General features: G+C 56.5%; 1 protein-coding gene across 1 annotated transcript; it reads right to left on the minus strand.

Moving 5' to 3' along the window:
• Window positions 1-122: 122 nt before the first annotated feature.
• DDX54 (DEAD-box helicase 54) lies at window positions 123-14,626 on the minus strand. The gene is made up of 19 exons (XM_053927686.2): window positions 14,476-14,626; window positions 12,980-13,050; window positions 12,333-12,521; window positions 12,171-12,220; window positions 10,798-10,839; window positions 10,586-10,681; window positions 9,800-9,921; window positions 9,648-9,709; window positions 9,436-9,567; window positions 8,026-8,236; window positions 5,870-6,004; window positions 5,168-5,398; window positions 5,013-5,086; window positions 4,135-4,338; window positions 2,950-3,092; window positions 2,743-2,856; window positions 2,187-2,291; window positions 1,897-2,009; window positions 123-719 (listed from the first exon to the last, which is right to left on the minus strand). The coding sequence occupies exons 1-19, from the start codon at window positions 14,528-14,530 to the stop codon at window positions 487-489; spliced, it is 2,382 nt and encodes a 793-aa protein (XP_053783661.1). The 5' UTR covers window positions 14,531-14,626; the 3' UTR covers window positions 123-486.
• Between the last annotated feature and the right edge of the window lie 2,052 nt (window positions 14,627-16,678).

Raw genomic sequence — 16,678 nt, forward strand, 5'->3', positions numbered from 1 at the left:
ATCTGCAAAATGGGGATCCGCCCTCAGGGGACCCCTTGGGGGTTCACACAAGACTTGCCCCCTCGGCACACCAGCTGGGATTTTAGGGTCTGGGTCTGTCTCTTCCAACTGCTCGAGTGGACTGCAACTCAGTCAAGGTTTATTACACTACATCACATCACTGGGCCTCACGCAGTCACGGCTCAGACCCGTGTGGCCGCGGCCTCGGAGCTGAGAACACATGGAGGCAACAGGAGCCGAGTCGCCAGTTCAGGTCTTGGCCTGCCTGGCCTTGCTGGCGAACTCCTGTGCACCCTTCGGGACCTCACTCTTAGGCAGAGGCAGCTGCTGCCCCTGTGGCCAGTACAGCACTCCTCTTCATGGACGATGGCTCCTGCAGGGAGCTCCTGGACACCCAGCAAGGGGACAGTCCCGCAGTGGTACACAAGGAGCATTTGCTGACATCCACACTTGGACCAAGCGTGGAGCCGCAGGGCTGGGTCATCTTTACATCCTCTTCCTCATCTTGCCCTTCTTGGAGCGGGCGCCCCGGCCGAAGGCGCCCCGCTGCAGCTCCTGGGCATGGCGCCGGTTGCGGGCAGAGAGCTGCTTGAGGCCCCCACGCTGCAGGAAGCGCATCTTCTGGGCTTTGCGCCTCTGCTTCAGGATCTGCTGCTTGGTCTTGAGCTCTGAGCGCACTCGGCCCGCGGGGGCGCCTGGGGCACGGGGCTGGGGGGCACCTGCCGGAACAGGGGTCCAGGGAGCTCACTCAGCCTTTGTGTTGACTTTCAATGTCTCCTCCTCCCAGAAGCCTCCCGACTGTCCCCCACCCCCGGTCCCCCTTCTGTGTTCATTGCTGTGGCCCCGGCCCCTGGCATAGAGCAGGTGCTTAATAAAGCATTAGTAGTCTGCTATTACTGATCAATAGCGTGGAACCTCAAGCCAGAACTGCCAGGGGTCAAGTCCCAGCTGTGAACTCTTAGACCATGGGCAAGTCACCTAACTTCTCTGTGCCTCAGTTCCCCCTCCGAGTTGTGAACAGCTGCACCTGTCTCGTCGGTCCCAGGAGGTCAGTGAGTCAGTGTGAACAGTGCCCAGGACGAGGCCCAGCCCGGAGCAAGGGCCTCCTCAGTGGGACGATTATGACGAGAAGCACTTCGACAAAGCCTGACCGAGCACCTCGTCTACACCAGGCCCCAGGCGCCCAGCTATAGCTGAGACAGACCCCACCCCTGTCCCCATGGAAAAGGGCGATACCACGGCAGGCAGAGAGGAGGCTGTGCAGAGGACACAGGAGGCCCCAGGTGAGGTGGAGGACAAGCCACAGTGGCCATGACAGAGAATGGGCCACAGGCTGAAGGACACAAACTCACAGAGACACGGACAGGGCAGGGACCAGCTCTGCAGGGCCCGGGGTGGGGCAGGGAGAGGCCAAGGAGGGCTAAGGCCCACCTGAGAGCCCAGGGCACCGTCTGAGCTCCTCTCTCCCCAGGGGAGGCACAGGTGGGTGGCAGCAGGCAGCTGGGTAGCCCTGAGTGTGACCCAAGTGACCCTTGTCTGTAAGGTGAGCACCCTCAGTCTTCTCACCCCAGTCACATGTGGCTAGTGTCTAGCAGAGCCTGTCCCCACACTGCCAGTGGGAGCCCTCTCTGACAGCACACTGGAGGGGCGGGACACGGGCAGGCTCCAGTCCCCTTCCCTCAGAGCCCATCAAAGGCCTGAGGGGCAGGCCCTGAGGTCCTGGCATGCAGGGCGCCCGGCCCACGCTGTGGTCCTGAAGCACAGGCTCTTGTAGACCAGAGTTCAAATCCCCTCGGCCTGTTACCAGCTAAGGGAGCCAGGTGGGATCAAAGAGGGCTAAATTCCCAGATGGCCAAATGTACTACGTGCCAACCTGTGTTCTGAGGTACATCCTACCTTGGCCTCGGCCCCGCTTCCAACCTCTTCTCTCCGGGCCTCGCCGGTCCGACGTCCCTTCCTCCTCGGAGTCTCGGTCATCAATTTTCTGTTTCTGCTTCCACTTCTTATAGCTGGGAAGCCATGTTAAGGAAGTTGCTTGTGGGATCTTGAAGCCCATGAGGCCCCTGGGCTGGAGGAGGCCCCACACCCCCCAGCAAATACAGTGCCCCCCCTCAACAGATATAGGTGTTTGGCCCCACCCCCAATAGCTGTGGCCAGTAGCCACTTAGCCCTGCCCCTCAGGATACAGGTCCCGCTTATAGGAGCTGCTGATGTAGCGGCCACTTTCTGTCTTGATCTTCTTCTTGTCCTCCTGTCCCGACTGTCCCACAAACCTCTTCTTCTTCCGGTCCCTGCAGGAGAGAAAGGTGGGTGGGCTGCCGTGGACAGAAGTGGCCTGCTCCCCGACCCCGGGCCTGCTTCCTCCTGACCCTCACGGGGGTGCTGGAGGATTCCAGAAAAGCAGCGTGGCCATGTCTGGCGTGCAGTAGGTGCTCAGTGAAGGCCAGCCCCCTGCCCTCCTCCCTCGCCTTGCCTTGGTAGCCCGGGTCTCAAAGGCAGCGTGGGGGTCGTCCGGAACAGGGTTCCCAGCCCCCCGTCTGCCACCTCCTGGCTCCGAATGCAGGTGGGGTGAGGTTCATCATGCTTACTGCATGTGACCACGTGCAAACAGGATGCGGGGGCTCATACTTCTTGCTCTAGGGATCAAAGGGGAGCCAGGCCAGGCAGGGGTCACAGGCCAACTATGTGGGGCTGCAAGGCGACAGGCGGGCCTGGAAGGGCTGTGCGGCCGAGCCCACTTACCACTTGAGCTGCTGCCGGCCCCTGGTCAGGTTGTGGGCCTCGTCCCCCATCAGGTCCAGGACTGCGCCAGCCACCTGCTGCTCAAAGGTGCCCCCGTCCCCACTGACGCTCAGGCTGCAGAAGGAAAGTGGGGAGACACAACAGGGTTGAGGGGGCCATACTCCCCCCACACACACACACATGCACGCACACCAGCCGGCCACTTACCCCCGTTCGCTGTCAAAGTCCTTGGGCCGATAGGGGACATAGAAACCCTGGTCCCGCTGCCGGGCCTCCTCCCTCCGCCTCTTGGCTCCACGGTCAGGTCCCGGCTGCTGTCGTTTCCGGCCCACGACCTCTGTGAAGACGTCCTGGCAGACGGAGGCCCAGTCACACCTGCCACCCCTGGGAGCCTGCCTGCCCCCCAACACCAGTCCCTCTTGGCGTTGCCATGTGGATCCTCCTCCTCGGCACACACAGCACAACACACCTCGAGCACCAGCAGGGTCAGAAAAGGTTGGTGGGGGCACACTGAGGTGCCAACCAGGGAGGGACTCTGTTCCAGTCCCAGCGCGGTCCCCCAGGCTGCGATGGATGCAAGGCCCTGGCCCTCACTGGGCCTGCCTTGCCCTGTGTGTGAGGGACTAATCCAAGGTTTTCAACTGTTATGCTTTGGCTACTGAACCCCTATTCAAACCAAATGTAAGGGAGGCGGGAGAGCAGGCCCCAGACCCTGCACACCAGAAGAACAGGACACCCATGTGGTCCCCCAGCCCAGCCTCTGGCACCAAGGCCCAGCGTCTGACACTGCCTCTGCCGTGCCCTCACTGCTGCCAGGCCCCTGCTCTGCACCCTTCGGCCTGCCCCAGACCTCGGGCTCAGACTGCTATCAAGATGATGACAACGAGGTGGCCACCACCAGGAATCTGTCGGGTGCTGTCCTGCATCTGCCCAGCAGGGCCAGGACCGGGCGCCCGTCACTGGGCTGCAGAGCCCTGGTCCACAGGGTCGTGAAAGCGAACTTTCCTGAAATTCACGCGGTGGCAGAGGCCGACTGGAACTAACAAGGGGCTGTCTAGTTAGTTCGGGGACTGGCGTGTCTCAGGCAGAAGCTGATGCATTTGATGGTGGTAACACCCCAGACCCTGCGAAGTGTTATGTCGCACACAGGCCCTGACCCTAAAGATTCTGGTCCCTAGAGTTTCAGGCAAGGGATGGTGGGTGAGCCCCACAAGCCCATTCTACAAATGGGGAGGCTGAGAGCTGAGTTGCTGATTTCCACAAGTATCAGACCAGGGACTGGAATCCCTGAACGCTCGGAGCCTTGGGGACAGCCTGAGGCTGCTGTGGTTTGACCCACCCCTTCCCCCAAACCCAGGCCCAGACTCCAGGTCCCCGGGGCAGGGCCTGTACCTCTGCACTCTCTCCTGCCTCCTCCTCCTCCTCAGGCTGCTCCTCCTTCGGTGCTGAGCAGCTTGGGGCAGGGCCGGCCAGGCCCTCCTGCCGCTCCTCCCGCCCCTGCTGGAAGCTGGCGATGGCCTTGCTGTCCTTCTGCCGCTTGGCACGCATCACCTGGCTGCTGAAGTCCCGGCTGGAGGCGTTGATTTCAAAGATGGTCTGTGGAGGGACACCCACGTCCTTCACCCACTGGCCTCTCGGCCCTGACTCCGCCCTCACCAGCCGGGCCAGTGCACTCAGGCATTCCTCCTTAGGTCCTCTCAGTCCTATCAGGAGTACTCTCGTTACTGGCATTTCACAATTAGAAAAGAAGCCCCAGAGAGGGCAAGTAACCTGCCCGAGGTCACACAGCTGGGACAAGCCAGAGCTGAGATTTCAGCCCAGGTCCACCTGGCTCTGAAACCAGTGCTCTTAACCGTGACACTCCAGCGCCTTTTTCCTGATGTGGGCTGGCTGGTGGGCCTCCCCCTGCTTTAGCGCACACCTCCCCTAGGTACAGGACCCATGGGAGTCGAACGAGAGGAACAGTGATGGAAAGCCAGCTCCTCAGGCCTCTAACAGGCCTAGAGCCCAGCCCTCCCTCTGTGAGCCTCAATCTACCCATCTGTAAGTGGGAGGAAACGGCTGCCACATGGGGGACCTGCTGCGGACAAGCAGGGATGGTTCCAGAAAAAGGGGCATCTCTAGAGATGCTGACAGAGCCGGAGATGCAGGTTAAGGTGCTGCAAGCTGAGATGGAAATGCCTGCTGGGGTCCCGCTGGGGCTCAGGTGCTGAGTCAGAGTCCCGGCACCTGGTGGCCTCTGTGTTGCGTCCCCGCCCGCCCTCACTCACCGCCCGTGAGCGGTACTTCCTGAGGCCGTCCACCAGCCTCAGCCGCTGCAGCTCCTTCTCCTCGAAGTTCGAGCCTGGCGGAGGCAGAGGACATGTGAGGCCGGGGCTCGGCTCCGCAGGGACGCCCACCGCCCCTTCCCTGCGCGGGGACTCACTGAAGAGGGGGTGCAGGCCCAGCCCCGCGAGGTCCAGCTCCTTGGTCCGCTTGATGGACTCCGGGGAGGGCGCCGGCCGCGAGCGCACGTACTGCTGTAGGGCGTTGTCGGCCACGCGACACAGGCCCCGCAGCTCCAGCGACGCCTCCAGCGCGCTCCGCAGGCTGCAGTCCTCATCATCCACCAGGCTCTGCGGCACCCGGCCCAGCACGCCGTCCGCGCCGACAGCACCTGCCGCCCCACACAGAGCGAGCGAGGTCAGCAGACTGCCGCCCCACCCACCTGCCCAGGACCGGCCTCGCCCTGCCAGGCCCACGCCGGCCTGCTAGTCCTAGAATTATCCCCGTGACTGCTGACCTGTGCTCCGTAGTGAGGCCTACAAAGGCTGTATCTGTACTAAACAAGCACAGGCTTCTTCTACTTGTCATTATTTGTAAACAATTCAGGGTAATAACTATTTGCATAGCTTTCGCACGGTGTTATTGTAAGTAATCTGGAGATAAAGTTATAGGAGGATGTGTGTAGATTATATGAAAATACTAGGCCATTTTATATACTCACCTGCAGATTCTGGCATCCAGGGGGTTCTAGAACTAACCTCAGGTACCGAGGGACAACTGTGTAGGAATCTTCTTCTCCTGGGGTCAAGTCCAGCCCCACCCCCACCAAAGCCAGGACACCTTGGGCCCTGCCTCCACTTACCTGAGGGCTCCTCCTGGGGTTGGGCGAGGGAGAGGGCTCGGCCCAGGAACAGGTGCAGGTCCAGCAGATAGGGGACCTCATCTGGGGCCACCAAGGAGTAGGCTGTGCCACTCCGGCCCGCCCGAGCCACGCGACCTGGGTGGGAAGAGGTGGTCAAGCGTCAGCAGAAGAGAAGTCCCCAAAAGCCCAGCACAACTCCCTTCAGCCCAACCCTACGGGGAAAAACTAGGCCAAGCCCACACCTTGCTGAGCTGGTGTCCCACCCTACAAAAGGGGGGGAAGGGGCAGCAGAGGTCACCAGGGTCACCTGCACGAGAGTGCAGGAGCCAACACAGTGCTCTGGGAAGAGAGCAGAAACACAGACGAGGCACTGCCCAAGCACAGTGGAAGGGGACTTGGTGAAGTTACGTAGCCGGTGCCCACGTGGTGGGGATTCCGCAGCAGAGGAAAGGGGCCGGCCAATGGGCCCAGATGCCAAATCCGCCCAACAACCAGTTTGTGTAAATGGAGTTTTACTGGCACACGGTCATTTACATGCTGTCTATGGCTGCTGTCGTGCGATTTCAGGGCCAGGTTCCGAGACTACACGGCCCCCGCAGCCTACCGCACTCACTCTCCAGCCCTGCAGAGAACCAACTCGCCGACCATCACCGAGTGGCAGTCGGAGGTGAATGCAGGCCTGCACGAGGCGCACCGACGCAAGGGGGAGGCTGCAGGAGAGCGCGCGGGCGCCACGCTGAGTTTGCGTTAAGTCAATCCGTGCCGCTTGCAAAACCAAAAACGGTCACCACATTTGGATCATTCATTTGGGGTGGTCTGATTTACACTGTGGCCATGGGGTGCATGAGGCATTCCCTTTGGGGGTTCTGGGGTCCCCTCAAGGAACGCACGGAGCCAGCTCTTCCCAGGGCAGTGGGAGTGGGGCGCAGCGAGCTATAACCAACAAGGTCACCGGACACCAGACCCGGGGCTGGACACCCAGGAGGAGGCCTGCTCCTCGCCCCGACTGGAGGTCGAGCCGCTTCTCTGGGGGCCACCGCGGGCGGCCAGAATCGCCATATTCAGTGACGTCTAATCACAGGCAGAACCACCTGAAGGACCCCGTGTGCCAGCTTCTTCTCACACACACATTAAACTACCTGTATTTATAAATGCGTTTACGACTTAAAAGATGGCAAAGAAAGTAGAATTGTGGGTGCCAGGGCCGGGGAGAGGGAAACAGGGAGTCATGTTCGGTGGGCGGTTCCAGTGTGGGAACACTCGGCAGGTCTAGAGCTGGATGGTGGTGATGGCTGTTCACCCATGTGAACGTCTTAAAGCCACTGAGTTCCACCTGCGGACGTTCCCATGGCAATCGTATGTTCTGTGTCTTCTACCACAATTAAAAAAAAAAAGAGTGACGGCTGGGGCAAAGGACACTCCACAGTGACAGCTGTGTCATCAGAGAGGCCACAAGAGTGAAGTGGGAGTTCCAATCCCAGCCACCCCACTTTGCCAACGGTAGGCGTCCTGGCCAATCAATAACCTCCTGGCCTCGGGTTCCTCACCTGCAAAGCTGGAGCTCCCGTGCTGGGCCCACCACACAGGGTGGGTGTGAGAAGGGAAGGAACTGCTGTGATGAAAGGCGGGACAAGGCCCTAGGGGAGTGCTGGCGGGGGGGGGGGGGGGGGGGGGGGCCCACAGTCACCGTCACAATCGCCAGGCAGGGCCCGCGACCTACTGCTCTGCGTCGTTTTCCAATATGCCCACAGTGTGCGCGTCTTACGTGTATAATTGGAACATTATACGTCGTGTTCTGGCCTGGGAGGGCTGAAGGGAAGGTGGGGCCCAACACACTGACTTGAGATCCTGCCTGCAGTGATGGGACAGGAGGCTGAGAGGTCGGTGTGCAAGGGTCCCCAGGAAGGGAGCTAAAAGGACAGTTTTATTGAGAGGACGTCAGGGAGGAGGGGGCTGCGGGACCACCTCATCAAATACCACGACAGGAAAGAGAGAGAAGCCCAGGACAGGGGACTCCAGAAAGCAGAGAGTCACCTCCTGAGAACAGTGAGGCTGCCCGGCAGAATCTTGATGCTCTGCCTCCCCAGATCCTAATTTATAGGTCAAGTCCCTGGGCCTCGGTTTCCCCACCTGTAGCACCCCAGCTGGCTCCTTACCCACACGGTGTAGGAAGAGCTTGCCCTTGGCCGGGAAGCTGTAGTTGATGACATTGTCCAGCAGCGGGATATCCAGGCCCCGGGCTGCCAGGTCAGTCACGATGAGCGTGGAGCACTTGCCGTGGGTGAACTTGGCGAGGTTGATCTTGCGGGCCGTCTGGTCCAGGGCACTGTAGATGTGGGCACAGCTCATCCGCTGGGTCGTCAGCAGCTGCTCGGAGCCAAGACGGGACAGAGGGAGAGGGGTGAGGGGCCTTGTAGGAGGGAGTCTGGGCCATGGAGGGGATGCCATGACCTGGGGGTAAGCTTCGCCCTGATTCTACCGCTAACAAGCTGCATGACCTTGACCTTGGGCAAGTTACCTAATCTCTCTGTGCCTTCATTTTGCTCACCCATAGAACAGGGAGAAGAGTTCCTTCTTTGCAGCTTTGTTATAAGGACTAAATAAGTTAATACATATACAGTGCTGAAAACACAGCTCAAACGTAGGAAGCACCATGAAAGTGTTAACTGCCTTTTTGGAAATTACTGTTTCGGTCTCATTCATCAGTGACCCAGCAGCTGCACACTAGGAGGAAGCACCGTTAGATGTGTAACAAGTAAGTGAAACCCAGTGAACTGTGTCCTCAGACAGACCCCAGGTGTGGCTGGCCAGGGAAGGGGCCCCAGCAGCCTTTGGGGCATGGGGACCCCCACACTTTGATATAGACAAGGGTTATAGGTGTACACATATGGAAGAAGTCATCAATCTCTAAACATTTGTAAGTAAGAAAAAAAAATTTTTTTTTTTAAAAGGCCCCGGCCAGGTAGCCCAGTTGGTTCAAGAGTTGTCCCAATAAGCCAAGGTTGTAGGTTCGATTTCCCATCAGGGCAACAGAAGAATCAACCAATCAATGCATAAATAAGTGAACCAGTAAATCGATGTTTCTCTCTCTCTCCTTTCCTCTCTCTAAAAATCAAGCATTTTCTTTACTTATCTCTATAAATAAAATAAAGAAAGTAAAAAACTCATCAATCTGCTCACATAAGATTAAGGCACCTGACAAGCTTAATGCCTGCAGGGTGTACCCCATTTTTAAAAAGCAAAACACAGGAGACACGGAGAATCTACAGAATGATAGGGTGGCTGGAAAATATTTCAAAATAACCTGGATGGAGGGGGACGTAACAGATCAATCAAGGCTGGACATGAGTTGATAAATGAGTACCTGGGAGTTCATATATCCTAACTGTAGTATGTGTTTGAAATTTTTATGATAAAAAGTTTAAAATAAAAAAGTACCAAGCCGGGGCCAGGCCCATGTCCCGCTCTGGTGCTGCCCTCTGGTGGTCGTGTATGGAACTTCAGTCCCAGCTAAGGAAGGGCAGTGGTTGGGGTGGGTGTGTGTCGCCCCTACCAGTCCCTCTCACCTCACTGAGGTACTCGGCATGGTGCTTTGTGGCCACAAACACCACGGTCTGGTCCTGGGGCCGCATCACAGTGCGCAGCAGGTAGAGGAGCACGGCGGCCTTGGTGTCCTCCCGCACGAGGAAGAAGGAGGTCTGCAGGGAGAGGGGTCCTGTGGGTGTGGCTGTCAGGGACCTGGACAGGGACCTCGAGAGGGGCACAGGCACGGCCTCACCTTGAGCTGCTCGTTGAGTTTGGCGTCCACGTCTAGCCGAATGAGCACAGGCTCTGTGAGGCCTGTGGGGGCCACGGGGGGGGGGGGGGGGGGTTGATTCACTGGACAGGGCCCCCAGACCCAGGCCCCGGCCCCGCCCTGAGCTCACTCACCAGCCCGGGCAAACTCCACCAGCATTTTTGGCAGTGTGGCGGAGAACAGGACGGTCTGGTGGCCCCCGGGGAGGCGGCTGATGATTTCCTGCAGTTGCTCTGCAAACCCCATTTCAAAGAGCCTGGGACAGCGGAGGACAGAGGGCAGGACGGGGTCAGGAGAGGGGCTCCCATTGCAGCCAGTTCCAAACCTCAGTCAGCCTCGCCCCCACCACACTGCCTCCCACGTGCGCTGGTGTTTGCCCCACGTTTCTTTAACTCAGCTCCCTTCTTCTCCATTTGACATCATCATCCTGAGCAATAACAACCTTGAAATCTTGGGTCTGATCTGTTCTGTTTCCTACAGATTCATATTGAAGTCAATGACCACAGCCCCTGCTCTGTCAGGCACCATTCTGAGCACCGTACAAATATCGGCTCCCGAGGGCTCACAGCACCCTGGGAGGCACATGCTATCTTATCCCCACTCTGCAGTCGAGGTCCCCCAGGTCCCCAAGACACTCTGTGATTTGCCCAAATTCACAGAGCTGGGATTGATGATCCCACCTGAGTTGTCAACTTTGTGCTGCTTTTTCTAACTTTGAAATCATGTGTTTGTTTTATTACTCTTCCCAATATTCCCAAAAGTAATACAAAGAAAAACTGTTGGCCCAGGGAGCCCCTCCGGTCTGGGGAAACACTGCTCGACCCCAGTACACAGGTCTTTCCTGGCAAAGCCCCCCCCCCCCAGGCAGCCCACCTCCCTCTGACTTCCCAGCCTTGGGCTGGGTGTGCCTGCAGCCTCACCTGTCAGCCTCATCAAACACCACGTATTCCACACTCTGCAGCTTCAGGTTCATCTCCACAGCCACATGCATCAGGCGCCCCGGGGTCGCAATGATTCTGGAAGGGTGCGCAGGCCAGGTCACCCAGGACCCCCAGCAGAGCCTGCCTCTCACTCCCCAGCCGTCGGCTATCTGGGAAGGGACCCCAGAGCATTACCCCCAGTCCAAACTCACACGTCAGGGTTCTCGTGCAGGGCTGAAAACTGGTCTTCCATTCTAGGGAGAAGGGGAGGTGTCAGCTTGATAGTACTGGTTTCTGCCTAGTCCCTCCCCCTTCCCACCCCAAATGCCCAGGTGGGTCCCACTTCCGGACCCCAGACTTGCAACTGGGGAAAGGCTACTGGTGACGTCCTAGGCAAAGGCATTGCCCCCACACGAGATACAAGTTCAAATATACAAAAGGACCATACAACAAAAAGATGGGCTCAGCCTCAGAACCCACTTCACTCTCTCCCCAGATTGCAACGCTGCCTTTGCCCCACAGCGCCACCTAGCAACCAACCCGGGGACTGCCGGCTGCACCTAGAGTCCAGTTTCTGGGATCTCTCTGTTCTTGTCCTTAAACCTTTTGAGCACACACATCCCTAACTGTAGGCGTCCTCTGAAGCACCCTTGGGACACCTGTAGGAGCCAGAATTCTGGCCAGGCCCAGCCCAGGGCAGCTTTGCTCACAATCATAATCTATGGAGGGGTGTCCAACCTGCGGGCCACGGGATGCAAGTGGCTCAGGATGGCTGTGAATGCCGCCCAACACAAAATCGTACATTTACTTAAACATTAGATTTTTTTCATTTTGCAATTACGTGTTGTGATGTATTTAACGCGTGGCCCAAGACAACTCTTCTTCTTCCAGTGTGGCCCAGAGATGGGCCACCCCTCAAAAGGTGGGACACCCCTGATGATAAATTACAATGCAGACAAAAGAGCATGGGACAGCGGGACTGAGAGCAACTGGTGGCAGTGACCTTGAGAAAAAGGGAGGGGCCGCCCTGTGAGGGAGACACTGTGGGGTGGGGGAGGGAGGGGTGGGCAGAGCAGGAAACTGAGTGCTAATCTTAGCTGTGCCACCAAACCACCGCCTGGGCCTGGCCTGTCACCTCCTCAGTCTGCTCACTGGAAAACAGGTGTGGTGCTGGCCACCTCGGAAGGACGGTTCCAGCACATCAGGATAAATACATTTTGCAAATTGGAGCTGTTACAAACATGTTTGGTTTTTGTGCATCCTGCTTTAAACAACGTGCCAGTGGGCACCTCATGGCAGACACAACTGAGCTGCCCGTCTGGGTGACACATGGGTGACACGTGTGCCACCAGCTGTCTTTCAGGAGCATCAGAACCTCTGCTGTGCCCGTATGAGAACTTTCTTTTTGCCTTTTACTGCTGTCTCCTTTGTTCGTTTTTTTAGAAATGGGCCGAGAACTTGCTGTTGTTGATAATGCACACAGGCTCCTCCGTCGCTCTGGTGCCCTGGGCACACCGGGTAAGCTCGCATGGGGATGGGGTGTAGGGGTATGGGTGACCGTGGCCAGGGGTGAAGGGGCTCTTACTTGTCCCCACCCAGTATCAGGGCAGTCTTGAGGCCGGTGAACTTGCCTAGCTGTGGGGAGAGAAAGATTGACAGAGGGTGAGGGGAGATAACTCAGCCCACTCAGGCCTCCCCACTGGCTCCAGCTCAGTCTGCCTGCCCCCTACCCCCAGCCTTGACACACCTCCTTGGTGAACTTCATGGTCTGCAGGGCCAGCTCTCGGGTGGGTGAGAGAATGAGGGCACGGGCCCCAGTCTGAGCGCTGCGGGCCTTGAGCCGCTCGAACATGGGGATGAGGAAGCAGGCTGTCTTGCCACTGCCCGTCCGGGCCATGGCCACCACGTCTCTGCCGTCCAGGATCACCGGGATGGTCTGCAGAGGAACCAGTGGGGGATGGGAGGGGTCAGCTCCTGCACCCAAACACCAGGGATCCAGGGCTTCAAGTTCCTGGGGAGTGGATGAACTAGGGGACCTCAGTGAATGGGAAGATCTGATCCCATTCTTGCCAGAGCTTGTTTGCATATCTCTGGGGACAAGCAGCTCACCACCCCCCAATCACGAGCCCCAGGAGACAACAGGGGGCCTGCGAGCTGCCTGTACAGGGGCTCAGCAGTGATCAGCCTTAAGTGGCAAAGAGGCCCAGGGTCAAGTCTCCTCTCTGCTGGGCCCAACTTTCCTCACCTGTGAAACAGGCAAGCTTGTGGGGTTTTAGGATAAGAGGGACAACAGATGCGACAGCTGGGGCAAGGGGTGTGTACCAAGAGGCGGAGAGAAGGGCCAAGTCGCTCCTCCCCTCCTCCCAACCCCACCGGCCCTCCCCCGCCTCGTACCTTCCTCTGGATGGGTGTGGGCACCTTATAGCCCTTCTTCATGATGCCTTTGAACACCGTGTAGCTTAAGCCTGGGAAAGACATAGGAATGACCGGGGGTCCGGGAGCACCCCCCGCACCACACTCCAGAATATTGCACAGGGCAAACGGCTCTTACGTCATCAAATAAATAGGAAGAAAAAAAGAAAAGTGATAGAGCAAAACCAATAAACTAAAACTTAAAGAGACAAATCTACAGATGATGGGGTATGAGCCTTAGGTGGATTCCAATGTGAACACACTCTTGATGCCATGAGACGACCCGGGGGTCTGAACGATGCCAGGGGTCTCGGATGACATGTGAACTGTGAGTTTGTATCAGGTGTGCAAGGTCCTGCTCTCTCCGAGTAAGCAGGAGGTATTTCGGGATATAAGGAGGGGAGTCTGACACTCACTTCCAAATCCTCCAGGGTGCTGGGGACAAGTGGGTGAGGCGTGGCTAAAGTCAGACTGAAAACAGGGGACGCTGCTGATGGGCAGGCAGAGACTCACTGTACGCTATTTTTTATTTGTATGTTTGAAATGTGTAACTAGAAAAAAAAGGGGGTCATGTGCAAAGGCCCAGCACACATGCAAGCACGGGTGTTGACAAATGAGGCACGTGGTCCCATGAGGCGGAGGAGGTGGCCTTTGGAGACAGCATGTGACTTGGGCTTGTGGAGAGGGGAGGACAGCAGGAGGCCCGAGATGTGTTATTGTAGCTGCTTTTTGGTCAATTATCATTGTGATTCAGAAAGGCAAAGAGCTACACGTAAATGTTTGTATTTGCTCTTTTTCTTTGATACATTTTTAGTGCATTTTCAATGTAGTGATTGGCTGTCTAGATTGCCTCTGTGAGTTAACTTTTCACATTGTTCACCCAAGTCTCTACCGGGGTGTCTGTCTTATTCTTATTGATTTGTGAAAGCTCTTTGCATATTATGGATTTTCACCCTTTGTCCCATAGGTCGCAAATAAACTTTAACTTAGTTTACAGTGTTTTTTGCCTTACACACGTCTAACTGAAAAAAGTCAAACAGTGCTCGGGTCACACTTAGAAAGGCCTTCTTATCCTTTCTAAAATTAAAAAATGTTCATGATATTTAAACCTTTGCTCCAGATGCTACTGATTTGTAAATAGCAAGCAAGAAAGTCCAGCCTTATTGCCATCTCACTGGGTACCCCAATCCCACCTGACTACTGCATCTTCCCCCCACCCTGTTCTGAAATGCTGTCCTCCCGCAGAACCTCCCCAAACGCCTGTTCACCACCAGCATTGCCCTGTGTCCAGCTCTAGCTGCTTTCTCATGGTGTCAGGCCCGTCACCCCCATGAGGAGGCCCTGACAGGCTTTGAGATGGTGTCTGCTGCCTCGGTCTACCCAACACCTACCACAGTGCTAGGCCCAGGCAGAGCTCAGAGGGCGCGATGACCCCCTGCTGCCACTCCTCCTATTCCCAGGGCGCCTGATTCACCCACCCATGGACTGGAAGCCTCCTGACTTCTTCTTCTTCTTGTTCTGGGCTCGCACCATCTCCCTTGTGTCCGGCTCCACGTCCGAGGTGCACTCCGAGGTAGGGAAGGTGGGCAGGGGTCTGCCGGGTCCCAGCTGGAGGGAGGAACAGAGAGGCAGCACCATCAGACCCCTGGAGTCAGGGAAGGGGGGCTGTCCAGGTGTCAGTCTGCTCCCCATTCAAGCTGATGATACTCGTGTCAGATCACATGACTTCTCTGCTCCAGGGTTCCCCTCTGATTGGGCCAGGACAGGGCAGCGAGGCAGAGAGTTAGCTCTGCCACCAGACTGTCCCAACTCTGTCACTTACCAGCTGGGAGATCTCACACAAGAGACTTAATCTTCCCTGAGTCTGGGTTCCCACATCGGGGAAACGGATGACAAGAGCCTGTGCTTCAGAGGGTGTTATGAAGATTGAACGGATAAGAGTGAAGCTCAGAACAGTGCCCAGTACATAAATGGTGATGATATCATCATCATCATTACCATCATCATCCTCCTGGCCTGTCATTCAAAGTCCTTGAAATGAAAAGCTCTAGAGAGCTGATCACAATATCTACAGTGTGCAAGCTACTGGATTTCTCCAAGCCACCCTGCCCCCCGCCTCAATCCTCTTTCCGATCCATCACCCCCACCCAACTCTGGTCTCTCTTGTGCCTGCCCCTTCTCTACCCACCCACTTGTCCTAGCACAGCTAAGTCTAACCCAGATGCCTCCTCTGGGGAGCCTTCTCAGACTACAGAGCTGTCCCTGTCCTCTCAGAAATAACATGTATGGACCACTAAGTCATAGTAATGACAAGAAATTACATGGCTCTTACTCTAACCCAGGTGCTGCTAAGCATTCATTGAGTTGCTCCATTTAATCCTTACGACAGCCCTGGGAAGTGAGTACTATTATCTTGTCCATCTTATAGGGAAGGAAACTGAGGCACAGAGAGGTGACATGACCTGCCCAAGATCACACAGCCAGCCCGTGGGGGATTAGAATCTATGTTCTTTCCATGGTGACTCTCTAAGGTCCACTGCACCATCTAGGTCAGAGCTGCAGCCTGTCCAGCTCAGTGTGTGAGCTATACTAAAGGACTGCCAAAAAACCAGACAACAAGACAGGGACCTTATAGGGCCCCCCAAAGCCTGAAATATTCACCATCGGGTCCCTACTGGAAATGTCTGCCAATCCCTGCTCCAGATACTTAACAACGAAGTGCCTGGAACACGTGCGTGCCCAGCATTATACAGAATGAGTAGAATACGGAAACATGTCGTTTAATCTTTTCCACAGTCTGTGAGGCACTTACAATCATGAGCATTCTTCACAAACGAAACCTCTGCCTTCTACAGGTGTGGCTCAGACAGGTTCAGCAACTTCTGCATTATTATTCCAGTTAGTATAGGGCTCAGCCACATTTGAACACAGGGCTGAGTGAGCCAGGGCAAAGCCCTTGGTCTGGTCCATGTGCACAGGCTCCTCTTTGCTGCTTAGCACTCTGGTCTCCTGTTCATTATCTTCAGCAGTTTGTCCACGTTTATAGAGCACCTACTGCATGCCAAGCACCGGCCAGGCTGGGGAAATAGGATGGAGTCCGGTCCCTGCCTTGGAGGAGTGTAGACCCCTCTCTTCATATAAACACCACTCATTCGTCTACTTAATGAGCCACTCTGCGCCAGGCACGCTGGCCACAGACCTCCCTCTCCATTTGCATACAGTTGACACTCAGTAGCGGACATCATAGGCTCTGGCACAAGACAGTCCCGGGTTTGAAACCTGGCTCTCTCACTCACAACTTGTGAGGTCTGAAGGGCAAATGGTCAAGTTTCTTTATCAATCTAGGCCTCAATTCTCCTCTGGAAAATGGGGTGACAATACTTAGCTCACGGGGTTGGTGTAAGGATTAAATGATAAGGCTCCTAAAGCTCACCGCACGGAGCCTGGAACACAGTAAGTGGTCAACAAACCCACATTTAATTTAGTACTTAGTTTCCCAGGGGTTTGGAGGCATCGCCACCCCAAGCTACGAAGTCCAGACTCCCCTTAATTCAACCTCTCAATAATCCCCTAAACTCTCAAAGTCCGATTTTCAGCACCCGCACTTTTCATTGGGCCAATGAGAATTAGACCCGCCCCCTGAGTACAAGGTAGCCAATGAGGAGCGCTCAACCAAAAGCC

Source organism: Desmodus rotundus, chromosome 7 (genome assembly GCF_022682495.2).
Source record: "Desmodus rotundus isolate HL8 chromosome 7, HLdesRot8A.1, whole genome shotgun sequence".
Classification (NCBI taxonomy): Eukaryota; Metazoa; Chordata; class Mammalia; order Chiroptera; family Phyllostomidae; genus Desmodus; species Desmodus rotundus.

Excerpts from the sequence above, each read along its gene's own strand:
- DDX54 (XM_053927686.2), bottom strand. The coding sequence starts at position 14,530 with ATGGTGCGAGCCCAGAACAAGAAGAAGAAGAAGTCAGGAGGCTTCCAG. Across the intron at positions 12,221-12,332 it reads CCATGAAGTTCACCAAGGAG|CTAGGCAAGTTCACCGGCCT; the intron begins GTGTGTCAAGGC and ends CTCTCCCCACAG. Across the intron at positions 3,093-4,134 it reads AGGCAGGAGAGAGTGCAGAG|GACGTCTTCACAGAGGTCGT; the intron begins GTACAGGCCCTG and ends TCCGTCTGCCAG.